The 25,463-nt window shown below is 37.7% G+C and overlaps 1 protein-coding gene across 1 annotated transcript in view; it reads right to left on the bottom strand.

Annotated features, from left to right (window-relative positions):
* Window positions 1–25,463, bottom strand: part of LRP1B (LDL receptor related protein 1B) — a gene marked incomplete at both ends in the record, with an annotated part of 709,648 nt that overhangs the window by 256,415 nt on the left and 427,770 nt on the right. The window contains 7 exons of the mRNA XM_084264363.1: window positions 3,369–3,558; window positions 6,131–6,350; window positions 9,261–9,441; window positions 17,269–17,505; window positions 18,737–18,880; window positions 20,886–21,057; window positions 24,379–24,601. Coding sequence (XP_084120489.1) covers window positions 3,369–3,558; window positions 6,131–6,350; window positions 9,261–9,441; window positions 17,269–17,505; window positions 18,737–18,880; window positions 20,886–21,057; window positions 24,379–24,601 — 1,367 coding nt within the window. The remainder of the gene's footprint in view (window positions 1–3,368; window positions 3,559–6,130; window positions 6,351–9,260; window positions 9,442–17,268; window positions 17,506–18,736; window positions 18,881–20,885; window positions 21,058–24,378; window positions 24,602–25,463) is intronic.

The following is a 25,463-nucleotide window of genomic DNA, read 5'->3' as shown; positions in this document are numbered from 1 at the left end:
TTCATTTGCTAAAAAAGGCCAGCAGTAAGGCAACAATGTGCTGGCACCTTGGTCATCGTTTTCAGAAGAAAAAAAAAATACACCTACTGTACATATTTGTTTAATCTCATTTAAAAGATACAGCAAAGTATTTATTCCTACTTAGCAATCATTGTACTTCTGTTTTCAGGAGTACCCATTTCTGTTTCTACCTTCCCATAAACCTAACTTCAAGTAGTGCTAAAACTCTATAAGCCTAATTTTAGGATCATACTACACCTATGAAGAGCAGCAGCCTGGGGCTCAAGTAGCTCTTCTTTGCAATCTGAGGAGTTAAAATACCAACTGATTTCAAAAGAGGCTAGTTTAACTGCTGCAAATGGACTTACAACAGAATTACTTTCATATTTATATGAAATGCCCCTTCATAGTCAGGGCAATACCCACAAGCCTTGGCAGGTTCATATGCTGTGTGTAAATCCAACTCCCTATGATTACTGTACTTCCCATCACCTCCCTATTTTTTAAGATATTCCTGATGTATAGACACCCAAAGACTATGCCTAAGAAAGTAAGATGAATTCTAAACTCTGAAAGCAAGGAAACAAAAAAGTTCTCCTGCAAGAGGATCATGCCTCAGGAGGTATAAAGACAGTGAAAAAAAACATCACTTCTTAAGGAGATACCAGAGAAACTTGATGTTGCTATGCACAGTACTAAGTAAAGCAGTATTGGCACAGTCAAGTATCCTGTAAAAGACCTCCTAATAAAATTGCCAGTCTCAATTCAACTATGCCAAAATGAATTGACATGCTTTCTGCTTGTGTAGACAGCAACAGTAACAGCAGCATCAAAACAATAACCTCCTAATATCACAGCCAAATGTTTCTAAGGTACGTGTGCACAAGCTGTAAAATACAACTCATACCATGAAATGAACTACTATGGTTTTCTCTGCACCGCATGATCCAGACTTCATCTTGCTCTTTTAGAAGAACCACAAGCACACATGCACAAATTAGCTTCACTTCCTTTAAAATAAATGCTTATGCTGTTTTGGAAACAATGTAAGATCAACTGAGCATGACAAAAGAGAAGATTCTCAAAGCTGCAGTCAGTTTACAAAATTCCAACTGCAATTTCAAACAAAGAATGCATTAATGAGCCAAATTCTCGGTCTCAGGATTTGAGCTTAGTCATCCAAAAATGTCTGAGAGGTTATAGTTCAGTCTTCAGTCTCTGGTGTTGGTTTCCTTGGAAGTTAATAGCAACTGCATTTATTTTTAAATTTACCTTTTTTTCTGAAAAAACAGAAGATGTTTCTGAATACCAAATAAAGCAGCAGAAGCACTAAGTATTTAAAACAATCACCACATCCTGCCTTAGCAGACACAGTTAAAAGTATTCTGAAATTAAATTAAACACAATATGCTTGTACATGACTTTAGAGAGAAGCCCTGAAAAGCACCTGTGATAAGAGATGCACTGTTATAATGACCTTGACACACTACAGTTTGCTTTAGGTATTGACAATTTAGATGTTACAATATCAGAAAGGAGAAACTTTCAACACTGCCTCTGTTCACATAAAACCAATTACCAGTTGGCTGTTGGGACCTCAGCAATCCATAATCATGTAATAATCTCAATGACTTTCCCTAAGAAAGCCAGGCTGGACATACAAAGATATTGTTCAGCAGGAAAGAGAAGATTTTGTATTAACCTGTTGTAAAGAAAATCACTAAGCTTTACAGTAGGGTCTCAGATGGTTAAGTGAGACAGTGTAAAAAGGTTTTTTTCCCAAGGAAAATTTAGAAAATGTACTTGTAGATAGAGAAATCTTTGCCTCCTCCAAAGAATAATAACTACATATATAACTCAGCAAATATATATTTCAAAATGGAACAAAAAATTAAACAACCCTATACACAGAGATATTACAGGCCAAGTATTCTGCCTGTACACACATGCACTCCCAAATTTATACTTTAGCACCATTCTGAAAACTCAACCATTTCTTCCTTTTGTAAATCACCAATTCTGCTTGCATTGAATGGAAAAAAATTGCTAAGATCAGATAAAAGGCAATTAAAACATATTTAGTATGTAATGTATATAAAACCCCCAAAATCTGAAATACGAGTATATATAGGGAAAATGCTATCATACTTTATTTTCTCATATACATGTATACATATACTTATGTGTGTATGTATTTGTATCATTTTTGTATACACAGATAAAAATCTTCTCACTGCTAAGAACAGTAATGAATATCAAGATCACAGTACCCATATCCACATCTGAATGTGATACCATGAAAAGAAAATTGGCATTTATGTACGTAATACTTATATAAGGTCCTGTAAAGTTTATGAAATACATAAATAAAGAAAGAAATGACTGTTGAAAGAAATGTACCTGTACTAAGCAGCACTCAGATAAAGGCTGAGATTTATAGTTGGGGGTTTTTTTTGGTTCATACATAGAATCAAATGTAGCAGGATTGCCAACACACTAGAGTCTCTGGTTTTTTGTAGAACTCCTCAACTGGAAATGTTCTACTTCTATAGATCAAAAAATATGGTCTACAGAAATCAGTGAGATGTACAGACATTAATATGGTGATCTTTTAGACAGTATTCTATTTATATTAATTCCTGGTGTTAGTTTTTATGTTTGGTAGTAGACATAAACCAGAATTCTTTTCATTAAAGAGATCAAATATTTACCAACTCATCTGAACATTGTATGTAGTAAATGGATTCCAAAGTTTTCTTCAGTAAAACATAGTTGTAAATTCATCTGTATAGCAGCAATTGCAATTTCTAAACTCCACCCATGCAAACCTATGGCATTTATCTCATTTCTCTACATGTAAGGAGCAACAATGATGGGTTTTTCCACTGCTCTCAAGGATGCACAACAGCACTACATCCTTTCTAGGGATTAAGTCATACAGTGCTGATGTAAACACAGATGGAGGAAAAAATTACAAAACAGAAAAGACAGACAGGATCTGTGATCATATTTAAGGAAAGGTAAGTGTAATAACATATTTTCTGGCCATAAGCCAATGTGTATATGTTAGCAATTCTATTTTATACTTTCACAGCATCTCTTTGACAATCAAGAAAAATGGCAATAAAAGCAGTGTAAATACACAGAAGAAATTCAGACAGGTATAATATTATGAATCACTTTTTAGCAAGTATGAGATGATCAGTTTCAAAATTCATGGATTGAAACACTGGAAAAGTATCTTTCTCAGGCCATGAGTCATTTTTTGTTCTACTCCTGTTCATCTAGTCACCTCAAAGTACCAGGAGACTGTAAGAGAAAATATCCTTTTACAACAGACCTTTGGAGAAATTGTGTGTTATAAATACCTTGCTGTTTCCGTGGATCATAAATCTGGAGCCCAAACAAAGGTGGTCTCTCACTCCTTAGCAGTGTCACATTCCTAGTAACCAGATCCAGCTGAAAAATTGACCCATTCATATAATCTGTCCAGTAAATATAATTTCCGTGATGTGATAGTCCAAAAGGATGATTTAAATCTTTGCCATTGTAGACTACCTGAAATTAATTAGTGGTAGGTGAGTATTAGCAAGATTAAAAATAATTATTCTTTTTTTCCTTTGCATACACAACAGGAAATAAGAAAGCTGAGATAACCACTATGCTCCAACATAATGACTTAATGCAATAAAATCAAAGAAAGAGTGTAAGGCCATTCTGTTAACCAGCATCAATATCTAACTTCAAAACGTCCTATAAATTCTTTTTAAGTGCTGTCTATCAGATAACACAGAGAAATATAGATAACCATGCCACTATTATGTTCAGTAAATATCTACCTTCTGCCCTAGCAAGGAAGCATGGTTCTTTACATAAACTTTGAGTATCTGTCAAGTATATCAAATATCTGTTTCTTTTCAAGCAAAGAACAGTATGTTTGAGGTGTGTATTTTTGTTGAAGTGTGAAGGAAAGTGCAGAGATCGTTTATTTATTTCTGTGAAGATCCTCTCTAGTTTGGGTTGTGATTAAAAAAAAAACCACAAAACAAACAAAAACCTCACAACTACAACAACAAACATGCCACAGTTTGTTTCTAAAATAAGAAAAACCTTCTTCCATGCACCTTCTACCTCTGTTTTATTAACTCATACGTAACACTACAAATTACACCCCAAATCTTGTCTTTGTGTTATTGGCCATATAAATGTTTTAAACCCATGTGATTTCCTATAGCTCTTGTCTCGAGCCTCCTTCACAAGACTGGCAACATCCACTACAGAAAACCTTTCTGATATAAAGAAACAGTTTAATAATATTTTCAATCCCTACAGAGTGAAAAGAAAATTTATGAGAGTCTAAATTTACCATCAAGTATATTAAAATAATTAGAATTATATACTCTAAAAAGACATAGAAAACTGCCCAACAGTGTATTTCTATCTTGCCTCTAGAGAGAAGGAAGTAGTTCAGCAGACACCCTCCCTTGTCACTATTTAGAGACACAAGCCTGAGAGAACAAGGAGATAAAGCCCACTAGATACAACTACTGCATTGATAAGGTGACAAGCATTATTCCCTTTTGCCCTTCCAATTTTCTCTTTGGGCTTGGAATTCTTTTGGGCAGAACCGCTCATCTCAGTTAATCCATCAGTCACTCATCTAGCACCTACTGCTGGAATTACAGTAGGGAATTCCCTGCCCCTATCCCCCCCAAATCTTCACTATACTGACTCTTGCAGAAGTAAAGATGCCATTGACCCAGTTTAAATTTTGACCAAAATATCCTATAATAAAGAAGAAATTACTCAGCATCAAAAGTATCTACTAGTTATTTGTGGCCACACTGATTCCATTCAAATGGCTATACATTTTATTCAAACCACAGGATTATAGAAAAAGACATTAAAAAAACCCAACAAACCAGAAATATTGTTACACAGATCAAAACCTGAAAAATCAGGTTGTTCTTGTTATTCACCAGTTCTGGTGGGAGGCAAACCCAGCCTAGTAATCCACCCACGTGCAGCTGCAGTTAGCCTTCCTAGACCTGTCCAGGAACTCTTGAGGAAGTCTGGTATTGCTAGTAGAACAAGATCTCTAATTAGGAAATGCCTTTCTGCCAACGTGTTTGCACTCTTCTCCACTCCATTACAGGACCATAATGGATTTGGAACAAAAGTAGATGCAAATGCAAATCCTGACCTAGCCATTATGACAAACTGCAACCCTACAGCGTTAGTACAAGCTTAACAACAAATCACTCCATAAATAGGAATTTAAAAACAATATAACAACCATTTGAGCTTGTACAGGGATGAGTTCCAGGGAGGACTGTGTCTACAGTTGCTACTTTCAGTACAAGAGATCTGTGTATTGATCACATTGAGGACACAGGGAATAATAAGTGATGGATAAGTGAGATGTCACAGGTCATACACACTTTGTCACAAAATCTTCCTGCAGAAGGACTTAATCCCCACTGTTCTCAATCAAGAATAACTTTTCAGTTGTCAGGGTACTAACATTATGAAGCAGATGCTAAACCTTCCCCAAATTAGCAGACTCTAAGCTTTAATGGTTTCCAGATGTCTGTTCTGTGCTTGTTACTTCTACAAAACAAGACAGGACTTTCTATACAGACTTGAATCCAGACAGTATAACCATTAGTAACAACTAAAACAATCTCTCTCCATCTTTGACTGCACTTGCTGAGTGCTTCCCCTCTGACTATTACAACAAATACTCAAACGGGGTGCTGAGATTCATTGACAGCAGCTTATCCAGTGAAGGGAAATGAAAGCATCTCTCTAGCAGAGCCAAATGAAGGGTTTTTTCCTACTGAAATGCTCTTTGTAGCTTCATGATCTCAATAAAAATGTAACTCACATAAGAAAAATAGATTAAAAACAAAAAAAATCAACTTTTGTGGCACTTTCTAAAGATGAACATTTTAAGCTGTGCTACAGTCTCCTACTGGAGAGGCCCAATACTGCTTCTTTCAACAGACGACACTGCACATGCAGCAGGGTTGTGCAGACTTTAAAAAAGCTTGAGAAGCATTTTTAAATAACACAATCAAATCCAGAGTAAGAGCATGCCTGTGGCAAAACAGCAGCAGTATTCTTTTACCTTTCTCTCAGTACCATTCAAAAATATCCTTTCAATGTGATCATAATAGGCGTCACACCAGTATAACACATTGGCACGATAGTCCAGAGTCAAACCATTTGGCCACAGCATCTTTGATGTTACGAATATCTGCCGACTGTAGCCGTCCATCCATGCCTTCTCAATTCTTCCCACACTGTCAGCTATTTCATCTTCTTCCCAGTCTGTCCAATACATCCAGCTATGAAATTACAAAAATGAACATTCAGACACTGTTTTAATCACGTTAATGATGCTGTAGACTTTTAACAGCAGCTCGCCACAGCACACCCACAAGCCAGAGCGACTTTTGACTTTCCCATGGTTTTTTCCAGTACTCCTTCTACAACTGTATTTACACTCCCTGAGTACTGGATGCTGATGAAATGACACTGTGTTTTGTTCATATTATAATGAACTACATGAATACTAAACAGACTTACTGACATAAATGAAAGAATTATTTAAGATCATATTTAATCACAAAGCAACTATGATTATTTTTTAAACTAGTATTTTTTAAAAAACTTTGTCACAAAGTTCAAACTTTTACTTATTCTTTTTTTTTTTCCCCTCTCCTTTGGCTAAGTCTAATTTGACTTTATGATGTAAACCTGCTTTTTATTATTCTTAATGCTATCAAAAAAGCTGCAATATGTGAATTAATTGCACTCTAGTTTAATAGCTACAGGATAACCTTGACATTCTGTGAACTTCACATCCCACATGAAAGCAGCTAAATTACTCAAAAAACTATTATGAGCACTCTGTCTCTCACAAAAATGTTTAGAAAGATAAATGGCTATAAAAAAATATTTTTAAAATAGCTGGCAGGCATTTTTTTGCATAGTTTTATGGTTTTGAGTGCAGCAATGTAGGTAGCCAAAACAGCTGTGAAAAATAAGTAGTTATGCTACTTAGGAAAAATTAAGCAAGCATCTAAAGCTTGTCAGTCATCTAAAAGTATTAGCTCAGTTGAGTTCTCTGAGCTGTTCCCTGTTGGACACTGCAGAACACACTCTATGTTTCTGAGTTTTTTTCCCCCGCTCTTATTGGATTAATCTTTTCCGTAATATTTTATTACAGAGTTAAAATTGAGATTTCAACAACTTAAAATAACTAAATTGAACTTATTTAAAAGCAGAGGGTAGCAAACATGCTAAGAAGGACCACTTTTCTCTTACTTACCTCCCCACCAGCGGAAAAACAGGTTCATGGGAGGAAAGACATGGAATTGTGTATGTGAAGTGTGAGGCATCTAAATAGCATTTCAGGTTGTATGATGTTTTCAGCATATTGATGTCACTGTACGTTTGCTACATACCAGATGTTTACTTTTAAAGTAAAATCTAGAACTTCAATTACTAAGCATTAAATAGAGGAAAAACATCATATGGATCATAAATGGATTCTGCTTGTTAAAGCTGTCATCATTTCATTGGTACTGATGTGCCTCACCTTTGATTTCTCCAGATTTATGCTTCTGAAATTGTACACATTTCTGAGATACTTTGTGTGATCCTTAACCCACTTAACCTGTCTGTACTTTGAAGAATAAATTCCTGGAAATTAAATTCTGAATTTACAAAAGAATGAAACACTGAAGTAAAAACCAGCCTTGTTTTCTAATCTGTGCAAATGATGCCAAATCTACTGCTCATAAATTTTATTCAAATACATTTTTATGTACAAGCATAACTGCATCAATTTGGTTTTTATATGAGAAACTGGAAAAGATAGAGGAAAAAATGCAACACCATTACACAGGTATACAGAAATACAAATGAACTCTTTTTGTTTCTTCTCTGTCTCTTCCAATAGAGGGTTGTTTTGGGTTTTTTTACTATTTTTGTAAATACATGCTAAGAACACCAAACAATTTTTGATCCATGAGGGTTATAAGACTTCATTGCATGTTTGATTCAAAACCCACTAGACTTAGTCATAGAATTATAAAATGTTCATAGGCCCAAAAGCTCAGGCAGAGATGCAGGTCACTATGGTACATATTTTACTGGAAGACAAAATATGTTTTACAAATATTTACATGACTGCTCAACAGCAATTAGTGAGCTTTTCCCCATTAACTTTTTGTCTGTAGCTGTTCTAGTTATCATGTCATAAGCTAAAACATGCTTACAGTAACAGACATTTACATTAATGTGCTTTAATTGTATCTCAAAATGCAGTTAATGCTTCTACATTGGTTAAATCAAGGCTAATATTTTCTAAACATAATTAAAATGCCATAATAAATTCTGTCCCTCAGGAAAAGCTTCCACGAGAAGTATAATCATGAAGGGCACACTATTTTATTAGAAAACTGTTTTATATAATAGACCTTTCCAGACAATACATCTTCATACACTATTTCCTGTGCCATGCATTTACTGAGCTGGAAAATTTAACAGAGTAATTGAAGGTATGGTTATGGTTTGTGGTCTGATTTTACATCCTCACTATCTGACCTTAATTAATTGTGGCCTTTCCACAGCCACTTCCATTCCTCAAAGGACAAGCTCAAAAGTGAAAGCCTGAGAGTGTAAATACATTCTAGGACTAGGAAAACAGCAATCAATCCAGCCACACTAGAATTACCTGCCTACATAATTCTGCAGTGAAAATTCCCTCAATAAATGTAACTGAATTTTTAGGTAAACCACAACTATGCCACACTAATAGAATCTTCTTTTTATTATGCAGCCTATCACAATTAATTATGCTGGTAAGTAATGAAAAGTACCTGTCTCATTTAGTTTTGTAAACTAATGTGTACAGGGATATTGTTATAATTATCTTTAGAAATTGAGATTTAAAAAGACAGAAATAAAGGAGAGTATCATAATGTTCACTTGGTATTAAAATACATACAGGTCTGATACACTCAATTTGTTTGAGAAGAAGGTGAATCACATTCGAATTAACTTGGCAAAGGTTCAACAGTGTCTGGGCACACACGTTTTTCTGAAGGCTTCAGACAAGGATACTGGACAGGAAATACAGATATTATTGTAGGCTTTGCCAGAATTACAGACCATGATTCTGTAAACCCCATCCTAAGTAAAATTCAACCCTGTTTTTACACTGTGAAGACATGCACTGAACAACATACCCATTGACGGGATCAACGACAATTCCTCTAGGGTGGGACATGTCTCCCTCCAACAAAGTTTTTCTACTCTGAGCAGCTTTTTCCAGCCTGGCTACAGCAATTGTTTTCCTGTGGCCATCATTTGTCCAATAAAGATTATTTCCAATCCAGTCCACTGCTATGCCTTCTACATTATCAAGATCTGTTGAGGGAAAAGAGAGAAGTCAGCAATGAGATTAATATTATACGTCTACATTCTAACATTATCCATTAGTATAAACAGTAGACAATATATAAACCATATGGCTAAACTAGATTATTTCCTTGAATCTGAATTGTATTTGCCAAGATACAATATTAAAATTTGCTGAGTATGCCAGGATTATTTTTTTGCTGAAAAACACCCTAAAAACACAAAGACCAGTCATAAAACTTGTGTAAACCAAAAGTCTTCACATGTTAACCATAGCTCACCGATGGCAAATCACAGCTTAACAAAATCCTACTTAATTGTAACCCTAAATAGCAATATCACCCAAGTCAAGAACAGCTTCCAGGATCAAGTCTAGTATTCTAGATTTTTTTGCTTCTTCCCAAATCACAAGTTTCATTCTGTCAGACATTCAGTTTACAGCGGTTCCATTGTCCCTTTACCTCACAAAACACATAAGCAAAAACATCACAAGTGCCAAAGTTATTCTCCACAACTAAGTATGTTATTAGCATATTTATTACTAACAAGTTAATTAAGCAATGCATGAGTAAAGATCAATGCACGTTCTAATGTGTTCATGAGTTTGCCAGCAGTAGGGCTCCATCCAGAGCTAAAATAAGGCAACGATGTTCATTCCATAGAGCATGGAGGTTTCCTCATTTCAGAAGTAGCAAAACAATTCCCCAAGCAGGGAGTTTTTATTAAAGTTTACCTAACATCCCATAACATTAAATGAACTCTGTCCCATATGACCCTAATTCCTTAACTGATAGCATAAGGTCTCTCAAAGGCTTTCTATCTCTCTTCATCATACCCTTCCCTTTTTCCTTCAGAACGATCTTAAAGTGCAAGCACATGGGGAGAATTTCCAGTCATTCGCTCCTGGCCATTGTAGCACTGAAAAGATTAAGGCACTAACCACCTTTGCCACACACCTGATGTAACATCATGCTTGTCCTGGTGTGGTCACTCTCATTTACAGGATGATCCACCATTTTTTCAGGTGATACCAGAGGACCATTAATACCAAGGGGGGTAATGGAACTTAGGCCACAGCATTGGTGTCCACCACCTTTTCTAGTCCCTCTCTCTCACCTGTAAAGATACTCTAGCAGCCCAAGCATGTCACTTGCCTACTCCCTTTTTCACAGTCCCTACAAGGATTATTCCTCTGGGCAAGAGGAGCTATGGATTCCCAGGCAGGACCAGCTCTGCAGTGCCCACAAAACCCCTTGACACACAGCCCGGCCCTTTGACAGGCTGTTTCCTCAGGGGCAGCTGGGACTGGGCCTGACCAGCCCGGGCTGGTTTCCTCAGGGGCAGCTGGGACTGGGCCTGACCAGACCGGGCTGATTGGCAGCCACAACATGGCGCCCTGGGCTGAGGGGCGGGATACTGGCTGCTGCCTCTCACTGCCTTCCTAAAGCCAGGGAAGCCTCGTTTGCTTGCTTTAGTATCCTTTCTGAGGTAAAACTTCGGGTGAAAACACTTGTTTTACTGCTACCTTGTTTGGCATATTGTCACAGGGAGCCAGTGCCTGTGCTTGGATTAAAAATTCTAACAGGGTAACAGTATAACAGCTGCATTTGTTTCATTCCCACTGAGCCAGTACCAAATTGCTGCCTCCTTCTGCTGTGGTAAAAATTAAGGTCAGTATGACTGAAATGGTATACAGAGCCCAAGAAAACAAACAAAAAAAACCCCACTACCTCGCCCCACCCCACCCTCCCAACACACTTACTACAAGGCTTCCTGACAATACTGACTGTATTTGTTGTGTGTCACACTCAGATATACAATCCTACAGTACAATCTCAATGACAAGAATCTTAAAGCCTTGGAAAAAGGAACCTAAATTGCTTTTATGTTTGCATTAAGCCAATAATGCCATCTAGATGCAACCTTTCATCAGATTCACTCTCTCTCACCAGTGTTGATGTCACTTTCTGATCCAGGCTGGAGGCTTTTTGAATTATTTTTTTGGAACAAACATGATACAGAGAGATTTTCATCACAATGTATGTAAGAAAAATACTGTATTACTATTTTTAAAGAAATGCTGATATGACAAAATCACTGATCCTACTTAAATCTCATTTATATATTCACTGAATCAGGGAATGGCAGGGGTTGAGAGATACCCCTGGAGATACCCTTCAACCCCCTTACTTAAAGTAGGATCACCTAGAGTAGGTTGCACAGGATCATATCCAGGTGGCTTTTGATTCTCTCCGGAGAAGGAGACTACACAATCACTCTGGGCAGCCTGTTCCACAACTTGGTCACCCTCAGAGTGAATAAGTTTTCATTCATACTGTCCTGTGTTCCAGTTTGTGTCCATTTTCCTTTGTTCTATCACTGGGCACCACTGAGAAGAGTCTGGCCGTATCCTCTTGACACTCACCCCTGAGGTATTTACAAGTACTGATCAGATACTTTCAATCTTCTATAGGCTGAATCAACTCAGCTCTCCCAGCCTTTCCTCATATGAGAGATGGTCCAGTCCCCTAATCATCCTTGTACACTCCACTGGATTCTCTCAAGTGCTTCCCTGTCTTTCTTGAAGTGGGGAGCCCAGAACTGGCCTCACCAGGGCAGAGTAGAGAAGGACGATAACCTGCCTCAACCTACTGGCTATGTTCTTCTTAATGAACCCATGATACCCTTGGCATTCTTGGCCATGATGGCACTGTGGCCAAATGACCTCCAGAGGTACTTTTTTTTTCCACCAGGACTCACAGGTCTTTTTCTACAGAGCCTCTTCCCAGCAGGGCAACCCCTAACCTGTACCAGTGCCTGGAGTTATTCCCCCCTTAGTCTGGGACCCCATGCTTGCTCTCATGGTTCCTCTTCACCTACTTCTCTAGTCTGTCAATATCTTGCTGAACAGCAGCACAGTCTTCTGGTGTGTCAGCCACTCCTCACAGTTTTTTATCATCAGGAGATCTACTGAGGGTACACTCTGTTGAATAAGACTGGACTCAGCACTGACCCTTGGGCCACACCACTAGATACAGGCCTCTGACTAAACTCTGTGCTGCTTATCAAAACCCTCTGGGCTCTGTAATTCAGCCAGTGCTCAACCCACCCCATTGTCCACTCATCTGACTCACACTTCCTAAGCCTGCTTATGAGGATGTTCTAGCAACAGTGTCAAAAGCCTTGCTGAAGTCAAGGCAGACAACAGCAGACACAAGTGTGAAAATCTGCTAAACTGAACATAACTGTTTACTATTTGAACTGTGCTGCCAGGCACAGCAAATTAACTGTCAGCTTTCCAGGCAGCAACTTCACATGAACTCCTGAAGTGCTGTTTTGGGACATTTCAGCTGTTATCAGCCACTGTGCAGTGGCACTGTGTTGCCTTCATCTAAACCTTCCCTCAGGTTTCTCCACGAAGACACCTCCCCATAATACAATCATCAGGAAGTACTAATGGAACGGCCTTATTTGTAAACATTCATAACTTCAGCATACCTATGATTCTATGATTATGATTTGAACTGTGTACTAGAATTTTAAAATAACAAGGATACCCTTATTAAGAGAGATAACTCAGTATATTTTTGGTGTTTGAAAATAGAAACTCAAAAGAAGCTGTTGGCTACTCAAAGTCATAGCATGACAGCCTTGTAGTAATAACTGAACCGCGTTCACTTAACACATTAGATCTAAAGTTAGGAATTCAATCATGGGTGTAGAGACAACACTACATCCTGTAAAACACAGTATCAGAAAGTTACAGGGGGAAAATACTGATGTTGCTTAAAACTTCTACCTGTATTTCTGATGTACCTAAACATCACTATGCTTTTGGGAACTGTTTTTCCTTGTGAACTTGAAGGAAACAATGGTGTCAAAATTCACTCTCCAGATAGATGATATGAAGCAACAGAATGATGACATAGCTAAGCCAGCAACTATCCAGGCTGACAAGAATCATCCAGTCAAAGGCCTAAATAACCACAGATCAGTCAGAGGGGATGAGATCCCTGCTAGCAGCTCACCCAGCTTTCCCAGGCTGATGGACACTGTTGGTTTTATTTGCTCTCTCAGTGCCTTTGTTACATTCTTTTAAAAAGGCCATGTCAAAGTCAGCTGGAATTCTCTGAAGGAGGGAGAGCAGCCTTTGGCCTTGGAGCGATCAAGTGTGTTGAGAAGTGAGAAGTGCAAAGTAGGGTAGGGGAAAAAAAAAAAATAGAGCATCTCACCAAGGACCTGGTAGGAGCCCGAGGCTCACAGAGAAAATCTGATGAACAGAACAGGCAAGAAAGACGAGCTTCAGGAGTGAAAGAAAAGTCCTTTAGGGCTCAGAGGGCTCAGCAGATTTTGTTCAACTCAACACTGACATAGCTACAATCAAGCTTGAGGATAAGGAGCAATTTGTCCAAAACCCATTTTATTTTTTTCCTGTCTGACCTAGACATTCTGGGTTAAACACAATATTTACAATAAGAAGATCACCTTTTTGAAGATGTGTTGGGATTTTTTACTATTTGTGAGACTAAACAGTTCAATTATGGACTGTATTAGTATCAACAGCAAAGCTAAATATTATGAAGCTCTTCGGAGCATATTGCTCCAAATCTATTCAGTTTCATATAATAGCTACTATACTTTCTGTGGCAATTTTGGGATATCTTTATTTCTAGACCAATTAGAATCTAACTTAAAAAAACCTAAAATACAACACCCTCATGTTACTTAGGTATTAAATGTATCACTTATAAGTATAATAAATATATAAATAATATATATATATAATATATATATAAATGTATCCTATAGAGACAGTTTATGTCCTTTCCTTGAATTTATGGTTTAAAGTTAACTTCTACTTAAGTAAAAGCTTTAAATACATTTCTTATTTGATGTGAAGCCCATCTAAAAAGTATGAACAAAAGAATGGCCATTCTGCCATTCTGATTAAACAAAACTGATTTGACTACAGTAAGCCAGGCTTCCTGCTGCAAAGCCCTTGCAACATGAAAAGGATGATGTGACTAAAATGTATCATTTTGTTCGTTGTTCATTTGCTAGTTGAAAAATTTGACAGATCTAATTCTGGAAATACTACCAGAATTTTACAACCAGCAGCAGTATGTGGGCTCCAAATACACTGAATATAGATACAAGATTTTTAAAACCTCATATTTCTAGAGGTAACACTTTGCCACGTTGGTTTTAAATATGGAAGACATTATAAACACAGTGTGTACTTTGGTACAGAATGGCCTAGCTAATCAATGTCTACCACATACACTAACAGTGCTTAAAATACTAATTGACATGAAAGCTGGTGAAAAAATACTTTGTCTATATACCAACCAGCTAAACAGCTTCCAAAGATCTTTAAAGACTTACTTAAACCTTTGTATAAGCAAAATGTTAGCCCTTGACCATCTTTGGTAATATTTACAGGTGAATAAATAACACACTAAGTCTTGATACCCCAAACAACATAAGGGGGACAAAGGCAAGTAAAGAACAACAAAAAAGTTTGTATTTATGCTCAACTTCAACTGAACAATACTTAAAACTCTTTAAAAACGTCTGGTTTGTTCCAGTTTTTAATTTTAAAAACTGATTTCACATGCAAGTTTGAAAAGGTAATTATAGCAATTTCTGTTACTGGTGAAAGTACACTACTACTGCAGTTGTGCTGCCAACTCTAGGGTTGGCCGTGCTGTGGGCTGTCAAATAGTTATCAATACCACACAGCGGTTTGTTTCCCGAAGTGAAGAATAAGAAATCACAGCTGAAACTATATGAGAAATGAAAACTCCAGCAGTGTTAGGTGCTCAGCGTTCTCAATTCCCAGTCAACAGCTTGTAAGATCAGGCTCTGATGTAGGCAAACTATAATTATCTGAGTTACAGTGTTGTTTGAGCTAGCATATCTGTTCTTGCAAAACCTGATAGTCACAAAAAATGACAACTTCTAATCTGAGAAGTGACACCTACCACAGATAGAGCTCCTTAGCAGCATGCTGTTCAGAGCGAATATTAAACCACCTCCTGACACACCTGATTTTCTCTAGTAGCCTTTCACCGAGGAACGATTTAATCTGTCCCTGCTGAGTTCTTGAGAGCTGACAAGAATAAAAACTGAGGTGGTATGGCTGGAGGCCATATTAATTTTTTAAATCATGAAAAATACATTAACGAGCGTTCTTTAAGCACACTTTAAAGTTATGAAACTACACCAAGTTCTGATTAACAATGCAAGCTCCTGGGGGAACAGCAGGGGAAGAATGACACTAACATGTTTTTGGTCTTTGCAAGTATTAGGACCACCAATAATACATCACTGGATAATCCAGAAAACTTTTGGTATTGCATTGGTATTTTTGCTCTGTTGTACTTAAAAAGAGCAGTAGTTTAACTTAAACATTTGAAAGAGTCTCTGCAATTTGCTGGTGTGGTATAAAAAGTTTATTCTTCTGTTTGATTAATCTCAACCTGTTATACACCTTTCAGCAAGGATGCTCCTTGGTGCTGCCTTATAATGTTTAAATCTACATACAGTCCAGTCCTTCCTCTACTCCACATTTGGATTACTTAGTTGTAAAATGAAATGTGTCTTTACTAAAAGAAGGTTAGCAATGGAAGTTCAGCAAAGTATATTAGCCATTTCCATCTTCACAATGAAGAATTACCAGATTGACAGCTGAGTGTTCATTATTTACTCTGGCAGTTGTGTTTTATTAAGCCATGACCAATATAGAGTAAAAAAAGCCAGCTGGTCCTTGCAACTCCTACTGCAGGGACCTTTGTGCAGACTTGGAGGTCTGTGGAGAGACCTTATCCCAAAAGAGCTCCATACCACTGCAAACAGGAGATAACCTCTCTGAGACGGGTGGATTAAAACATGGGTTATGAATGACAGGGAATGAAAATCCCCCTGCTAAAACAATGGTATTTTAGTTTCTTTCACTGTCTCGAGCTTCCATTCACAAGTAAAGGTATTAAGCTCTCTGAAGTCCAAGATGAATATTCATACTGCCTATTGTCTTGAGTACTAGGAAATGAGGCAGTAGTTACCTCCTACTGAAGCAGTCTTTTATGAAAAGGTCCATAAAAGAAAAATAAATACAGGTTAACAAATTGGAGGTTTTATCACTGAAACAGCATTTAGTAAGATGAGAGATGATTCCAGACCAGGGAGATTCAGTGAAGTGTGTTGGGAGAAATGGAAACTAGAGAACTGCTGGTATTTTCTCTCATTGCTGTAAGTAAATGGCAGAAACAGCTTAATTAGGTTCCAAAGAATGTTTCTGTCTTCCCACTGCTCCCACATACACAACAGAAAATGCATCAGAAAAGACAACACTGAATCACCTGCATTTTCGCTTTTCCTAATGAGTTTGCAAGCATGACAGGAAGTCTCAGTCTGCCAAACCACTGGACTAAGCTCCAGGCCTGGCACTGCGATACAGGTTGGAGTAAAGAAGTCTTATAAAGTCGATAAGGATACAGTATGGCTCAGTGAATGATTACACTGAACTACATTATGGACACCCTGTAACAAACTGCTGAGAGATTAGAGAAGATATGTAGGATTTACTCACTGGCAGCAGAAGCCAAAATTGGCAAAGTAAGGATTCACAACAGAGCAACTTAACCAAACTTTGCATTTCTGCGGTCATGAAAATAAGCAGGAAGTTGTACTAAACCAAGAATCTCAAACTCAGTTCAAAGTTTGGGTTTGTTTTCCATGGAAGTTTTAAATAGAGCTTTAAATTATCTGTAAATGTCAGTTTCGCTTCTCCTTGGTAAGATTCTCTGAATGTCACTATCAGTTAGCATTGCCTACCATCTTTGAGGATTGTTTCTCGCTCTGTGCCATCAATTTTCTGTCGTCCAATTAGGAAACTGGTAGTATCAGCGAAGTAAATGTAATTGGTTTCGGCATGGAAGTCCAGAGCACGAGGATTGACCAAGTTTTCTATAGGGATCATGTACTCATCAGATACTTTGGTATTCAGGTCCATTCCCCGTATTATTCCTGGGCGTCCTTTTCCATAAAAAAGAAACAATTCATTCTTTGGTCCTGCAAAAGAAAGATTACAAACATAAACAACTGATGCTGCCTAATCTTCTTTACAGTGCATAATGTTGCTGTTTAATTAACTGGCACAATTAGTGGGGGAGCAGGAGTGTTATTCAATACCAAAAATTAAACTTTCATATATTCTGAAGGTATCTAAACTCAAGAAATCTAGCTAATTACATTACCTTAATTAAAATACAAATTACTTCAGTGAGCTGCTTACATCTAATTATTTTCTTTCCTGTAAAAGTTCACGCTGAAAAGCAACGCTAGATCACCAAATAACTTTGCAGCCGCTGTGAAATGGTCATATACAGCTTTGTAGACATTTAATTTTACAATTCATTAGGATCTATCAGGGTAATGTAGACCATGACTGAAGTAATCGTTAAATCTAACAAGACCATAAACTTCAGCAAATACAAAACACCATTTTTTTCACCTGAAGTTTCTCAGAAACCAACAAGGCAAAAGATTACAGCAAATTCCTGTCTAATGTGAAGGAATACTACAAATCAACGCACACTGGTTTTTCATACTGTGATACAAAACACAGACACCGATATTTCTTTCCTATATACTTTTCCTAATGCCTCTTGGGGGTTTTTTTGTTGCAATGGTTAGGGGAAACTATATGAAGTTTGACTGAGAACAAACATACCCATTTACCAGCATCCATCTAAATGTTGCATACCTTTCATCTGACCTGTATCAGCGCCATTGTATCAAGAAACCAGGCAAAAATTGTGCTCCCGAAAACACTCAACCTCTTGGCTGTAGGTACACACATGCATTGCATACCTGATGTTAGGTACAGCACAGTTACACAAATCAAATTTGCTCTCACATGAACGGTCTGCTTCCGAGTTGATTGTATGGGTAGAAATTAGTTGTGACAAACTAATTAACAGCATTGCAGGACCCATGTGATGTACGAGTGTATGGGATATAAAGAAAGACTAAGACTAAATAACTAAAAACTTGTGTTGATTTTTAAAATACCTTAAACCACATCCCAGGTTTAATTTATTCCATGAACTAAGGCAAATCAAATAATTTTAAGGGAATGAAAGGTGTATTTGAACAAAGTGTCAGGTACGCGTCGCGAGCAAATTCCCCCCCAGAGCAGCCCATGCGATTTCTCTTGTTACTGATAAGCATGTTAAATAACACCCAGAACTCCACTCTGAAATATCAGTGGCTGGCAAACTCCTTTATTTAAATAACATACTTTTGCATGACCTGCCATCACTTCCCAAGATGAAGCCAGTCCTGCAGCGACAGGTCCGTGCTTTGTAGTTGCTGCTGAGCAAACAGATGTGCGAACATCCCCCCGGCATTCCATATGGGTCCACTTCACATGCGTGGCTTCTGACTACAGCAAGTGAAAAACAGCACAATTCAAAGCCATTTAAAACAAGGTAATTATATGCATCAGCATGTAGAAAGTTTAGACAGGGGGGAAAAAAAAAAGAAAAAAGAAGGAATTTGTGTCACAATAAATCATTCCCCAGAATATAACTACAAAGGAAGGTGGGTTTTTTTCCAGCTGATAGCCAAAACAGACACGTAGTCCAATTGTGGCCATCAAGCCCTACCCATCGTGTTATGCCAACACCCGCACTGAATAAGCTTCCACACAGCGGTTGCCATGCAGCTCTCGCCTAGGGTAGCTCACACTTCTCCCTCTTTTATCTTTTTGGTTCAGTTGGTCGGTTGGTTGGTTGGCTTTTTGAGAACAGAGCCCTGCTGCTGCAGTTTGCTATTCACTCAATTCCAGTAGACAGCACGTTTCTGGGGCAGATACCTGCACAGTACCTAAAGGACAGAAGCAGCCTAGTACTATTTTTCCATATCTGTAAGTTGGGACAGAGATCCAGCTGCAGAAGCTAAATAATTCCTTTCTCTTGACTTCTTGTTTTCAAACACGTGGTTTTAAATTAGCAGACTAATATGTGACATTATTTTTTTTTTTAATTCTTTAAAGGCAAATCTGATGAGAAGACAAAATCTATCTTGCTATCCTTCATTTACTAAACTGGCTTACAATAGATCAACAGTATTTTAGCTCAAACCCTGTTTTTCTCTTCTTTGTCTTCCTTCCTCTCAAGCCTTTTAGCTTTTGGGTTGTTTGGTTTGTTTTTTTTTTTTTTTTTAAGTAATCAAGTGATTTTAAGGTTGAGATTGTTAAAGGTATACAGAAACCCTACCAAGCTGAGAGCCTCTAAAGCGAATCTTGACAAGCAACAAACATGTCCATTCAAAACACAAGAAGTAGCAAAGTGAACAAAGGGCAAGAGGAACAGAGTAATCACACGATGCAATAAAAGATTACACTGCGCTCATGTCTCTGCTCAACCTCTCTGAGTCTCTCAGGGATACAAAGCAGGGCCTGTAGCAAAGAAAAAAGTCTTTTGCAGCCTCCTCCAGACACCGACATCTGCAAATCAATGCCCTCAGCTACGGGGTGAAAATGAGTTTGCCCAGTCTACATCAATTTAGAGTTTGTTCCCCACTTCAGAAACTTCTCTAGAAGCGGTGAGTCTGTTTAATAACATCAATGTTGATTGCCAGAATTGACGTGTTAGCTTTTCTGTCCAAGCAGTCATGGCAAGGATTTATTGCTATCAGTCACACAAAGCAATTCTCATAAAAAGAAAACTAAAGCTACAAGCATTTAGGATTTTGCTATCTGTGCACAAAGTTCCCCCAAATCACTGCTGTTCCGAATGCAGAAAGCATGTGAGCAGCGCCACTATCAGAGTCATGCAGGACTACAGACCTCAGAAATTGCTGTTTTAGCAAAAAATCTGAGCTTATAGGAAATCTTACATTCTAGACAGAAACAACGATATCTTTCACAAAAGGCAAAGATGAGATTTATACAAACCAAGGAGGACTCAACCCAATTGCTGTGCTGGCAGTTAGGCAAGCCAGCTGTCCCCATCTCCACACTTTTTCGGCAATCCCAAAGATGGGGGCTCTCTCAAGATGTGCAGTCTGTCTGAAAAGTATGCCCAGAGACACAAGGAGTCTCTGAGGTCTGAGACCCACGTGTGTGGATGGTATTGTGGACATCTAACAATACTGGAAGTGTTAAATTTGAAATAATTATGTGTGTGGAGCCAGCAAACATGCAGCCCAGGGCTGCCCGGTGGTTCTCCAAGCTGAATGCTCAGGAAAGAGTCATGTTAGAAGCTGAAGGATCCAGAAATGCTGGCAGAAAGGACATAAAACCTGGGCACATGAAGAACCAACAGAGATTTTTGCTGCACTGACAAATCTTCACTGCATCTTCTGATACTGGAAGAACCCTTTGAACCAAACATCCACCTAATACCCATTTTCACATTTCCTAGATAGAGGAAGTTTGATCTTACCTGCTGTCTGAGCCCTTTTCTGGTACACACGTATCTCTTTAGCATTGGCAAGTCTAGCAAGAGACTGGACATCGGTGCTATTAAATCTGTTTATCCGTAAAACACTGAGGTTATCTGAATTAAGTGTATATAAGTAGTTCTCAAATACTGCCAAGCCACAAAGATGCCTAACCTGGGAAAGAAAAATAAAATTAAAAATGAATATATAAATCAGCATTTTAGCTGAATATTTTAGGTGTATTTATGATTTTTAAACATCAAACATTACTGTGATTTGGACATGCTAAACAGTACCAAAAGATTTTTTAATATCTTCATAAATATTTATGAATAATAACCAAAAACTATCCTACAAGTATAGTTCACGTTGTTGTAGTGTGAAGTTTATAATTAGAAAAGCTTCTTACAAGGGCAGAAAATTCGAAATTCAATTTATCCTCTGAATTTCCCAGTTTCTCTTTTAAATTAAAGACTCCTGTGTACTTTGTGAAGTGCAACAGCTTATAGTAGCATTTACTAATAGTAGCATTAACTACTGTTAACTGACAACTTAGATGAATTAAGTAATATTAACTAGCATTAAGTAATAAATACAGTAAATTTAGATATTTACAACACAGTTTATAGGCTGAATTGATAGATTTGTTTATAATCAAAGCAAGGCAAATAGTGCAAGATATAACCAATCAACTATCTTCTCAAGTAAATAAATGATAAGCAAATTCCCCCAGGGCTGCTTGTGCTCCTTTTGTGTTGGTGCTTCTGACTCTGGTTGCGGTCAGATGGTGCTGCCTTTTTTCTCAAAAAAAGTGAATTCTAAAATTGCATCTGTTTGTGATGTGCCTGGGAACATGGACAAAAATTACCTGAAGTGAGCCCATTACCTAAAGTTAGATCACACTTAAAGTGTTTGAGAATTTAGAGGTTGTGCTTAGTTTACATTTTCTAAATCTGTACATCATCTATCATTGAGCAATTCTGAAAGCTGAAACAAAGGGAAGTTGTTGGCAGGTGTTCAGATACTCACAGGCTAAATATTTTACTTATTTAATCAATAAATTGTTCACCACAATGTATTTACTTAGCTCATTTGCTCACAAATTCAGACATATGTCACAAAACCCCCAAAACAAAACAAACCCCCAAAAAGCCCCTTTGTTATGCATCAAATATTTCAGTCCTTGCTGGAAATCACCCCCCAGTTGCCCATATCTTGCTGTTGTATTCTGCTCTTGCCCAGAAAGAAAAATAAAAAATAATTAAGATCAATGGAAGTGTTCGTTTAAGATGCAATAAAAATTCAATCCAATTATAGCAAGATGGAAAAGAAAACAGCCTTGAAAATAATGATGCATCTGTACTAAATTGTTGAACTCTCCCCTGCATTATAATCCTTTCTTCCCAGCTCCCATTTGCAGCCAGTTTAAAGCTTTACTATTTAGTCCCAGGAGAGTTTTCTATATTTACATTATTAAAACTATGTCACTTTCTTTTGTAATGCATTTTATGATGACTTAACTATCCGCATTTAATTTATGCATTTGTTGGTTTTTACTTCTCATGAACCTTTCCAGCTATCTTACATGTGAACAAAAGTGTCCTCCTTCAAAAGGCACACAGGCTATCAATCAAACCCCTATCATTTGGAAAGCAGGCCTTATAAAAGAAATTTAAATCCCTAAAATTTCTTGAGATTAGTTTTCTGGTCTGCTCTTTCCTTGGACTAATGAGGAGTAACTTGATCCTGGCGAATGCTAGCACTAAATGTAGTGAAATCATCAATTTTTCATTTGAGTAGAAAAACAATCTTCTGCTTTTATGATAGCAGTGACCAACTGAAAGGCCAACGTTTCAATAGCCTTCCCCCATATTGAAAGAAACAGAAATCCTTCTCCTTTCTTAGTGCTGAGAATAAAGAATCTCACTGAATCCTCTTGCATTTAAATTTCAGAAAGAAGAAAAAAAAAAAAAAACCCACAGACATATCTCCTGTGACATTGGCACAACTCAGTTGTAAGTCTGTAAGAGAGTTGTCAGTTTAATCTATTCCAAAATGTTTCCTGTTTGGGGGGGAAGAATTTACAAGATTTGTTATTCCAGAACAACTGGGCAAACACTGCGAATAATTTGGTAGAAAACAGGGTGCTGTTAGCTATTTAGCCAGGCACCCTAAACTATTATTTGTCACAATTTCTGCCTGTTTTCAAATGGTGGTTATGCTAACCTGTTGTCTTCTTGTAAATTCTGATTACTTGGAGGCAAGCAAAGAATGACAGCAGAACAAGTACAATGGTTCTTCTTTTAATGTAATTTAAATATTAACTATTAAATTAATATTTATCATTGTATTAATAAATACTTATTATTTGACATACAAAAATTCTGCTTCCTTTCCCTGCTACCTACTTCCCTGCTCACCAAGCTGAAGCAACAACAGCAGACTGCTCAAAGGCTCAGAAAGCCTCAGCATTTGTACTTATGACCCTGAAGATCTGGATCAACTCAGAAAAGGATCAGTGCCATCAACAAAATGCACTTTAAGGGTAACCAGACATGTCTGAACAAGTCAATAGCTTTTGCTACTCTTTCTCTCACTTTCTTTTGCCTGTTAGCCTGCTTTTCCTGAATTGGCAAGGACATGTGCTTTTCATTAATGATTTATACCCTAGTAACTTTCCATTGTCCCACTGTCAAGGGAGGTGATTCTGCCCCTCTACTCTCATGAGACCCCATCTGGAATATTGTGTCCAGTTCTGGAGTCCCCAACATAAGGACATGGAACTGTTAGGTCTAGAGGAGGGACACATGGAGGATTAGAGGGTTGAAGCACCACTTCTATGAAGACAGGCGGAGAGAGTTGGGCTTGTTCAGTCTGGAGAAGAAAAGGCTCCAGGGAGATCTTATAGCAGCCTTCCAGTACGTGAAGGGGCCTACGAGAAGCCTGGGGAGGGACTTTTTAGAAGGACATGTAGTGATAGGACAAGTGGGAATGGTTTTAAATTTGAAAGGGGTAGATTTAGATTGGATATAAGGAAAAAAATTCCTTCACTACAAGGGTGGTGAGTCACTAGCACAGGTTGCCCAGGGAGATGGTGGCTGCCCCCTCCCTGGAGGTGTTCAAGGCCAGGCTGGATGAGCAGCCTGGTCTAGTGAGAGTTGTCTCTGCCCATGGCAGAGCATTTGGAACTTGATCTTTAAGGTCCCTTCCAACCAAAACCATTCTGTGATTCTATATTTTCCCTTCTGAAGTATTTCACAACGAGGAGTGTGACTTACATGGTGCACTGCTAATAAGATGCTACACAGAAACTTGGCCATGGGTTGCAGAACAGGCTAAGATGTGAATAAAACAAAGCATGCAGACAGATTTATTAATGTCTAATGCCACTGAACTGAAGAGAGAAAAGAACCTGAAAGTCCTGTAACAGTTAGCATGGCATATGTTCATTTATCAACTTAATTACTTTTTAGTAATTTGCAAATAAATACCTACTTGTTTGCCTTTCATTATTGTATGCCTCCTTCTCCCTTGATAGTCAACAACTTCCACACTGTCCAGATATATATCAACCCAGTACACATATTTATTGACGAGGTCTAGTGCAAGAGCAGTTGGCTGTTCAATTTTAGAGTCTACTATCCACGTCCTGTTCATTCCATCCATGTCACATCGCTCAACCTTGGCAGCATTCCCGTAGTCTGTAAAGAAAAGCTTTCTGTTGAAAGAAAATAAGATGTTGTGAGTTTCAAAGGCTGTGAGCAGAGTGCAAAGCGCCTGGTGGCTCCATGCAAAGTCAGATTTTGTTCTTCATCGTTTCAGGGAGTTCATCTGTCTATAATCCATTAGCCCATATCGATAATCATATATTCACCACAAAAAAACAACTCCAAAAAAACCCAAACCAAAAAAACCCCACCATTATCTTATAACAAATTCACAATTACAAAGAATTTTATTTCAATTGTAGCATACAGAAGTTCTAAATGCATTTCCTTACACCAAGGATACACTGTGTAAGACTTGTCTCTTAAATGGATGGTATTCATATGCACAGAGTCTACATTACAATCTTCAGTATCCCTTTAGCCAGTATTTGTTAAAAAATGGCAAGATAGGTAAAAATAGCAAAGAATGGCAAAACCACAAAGCACTGAGATGGTTTGGAACTCATTGCCTGCAAGGTATAAGAAATACAGTGATCCACACTGTCAGGGATTTGAAAACAGATTTCTAAAGATGTTTTAGTCTGCAGTACATTTGTATCCAGCCTTGGAAGGATGTTCAGACTTAAAAAACGTTTCTTCAAATCCAATGAGTCATTCCATCCAAGAATAATGGGAAACTGTCAAAGACTTCAAATAGCTACTCAACTTTCCTAACCCAATACTTGATTAGCATTCATTGGGCTTAGTACACGCAAATCAATTTTGATTAACCTGACAATATTTTAACAAGATTACTTATTTGTGAGACTAAATTACACTTGTAAGCTGAAGACCACCTTGCCATGACTTTAACATGCTATACAGAGTAATCTGATTCCAGACTGAATGTCACCAAGACTGCTTTGAGGATCA

This window comes from Gallinula chloropus (genome assembly GCF_964237585.1).
Source record: "Gallinula chloropus genome assembly, chromosome: 5".
In the NCBI taxonomy this organism is placed as follows: Eukaryota; Metazoa; Chordata; class Aves; order Gruiformes; family Rallidae; genus Gallinula; species Gallinula chloropus.
Note: the sequence above shows the minus strand (reverse complement) of the source record. Positions and strands in the feature narration are given on the sequence as shown.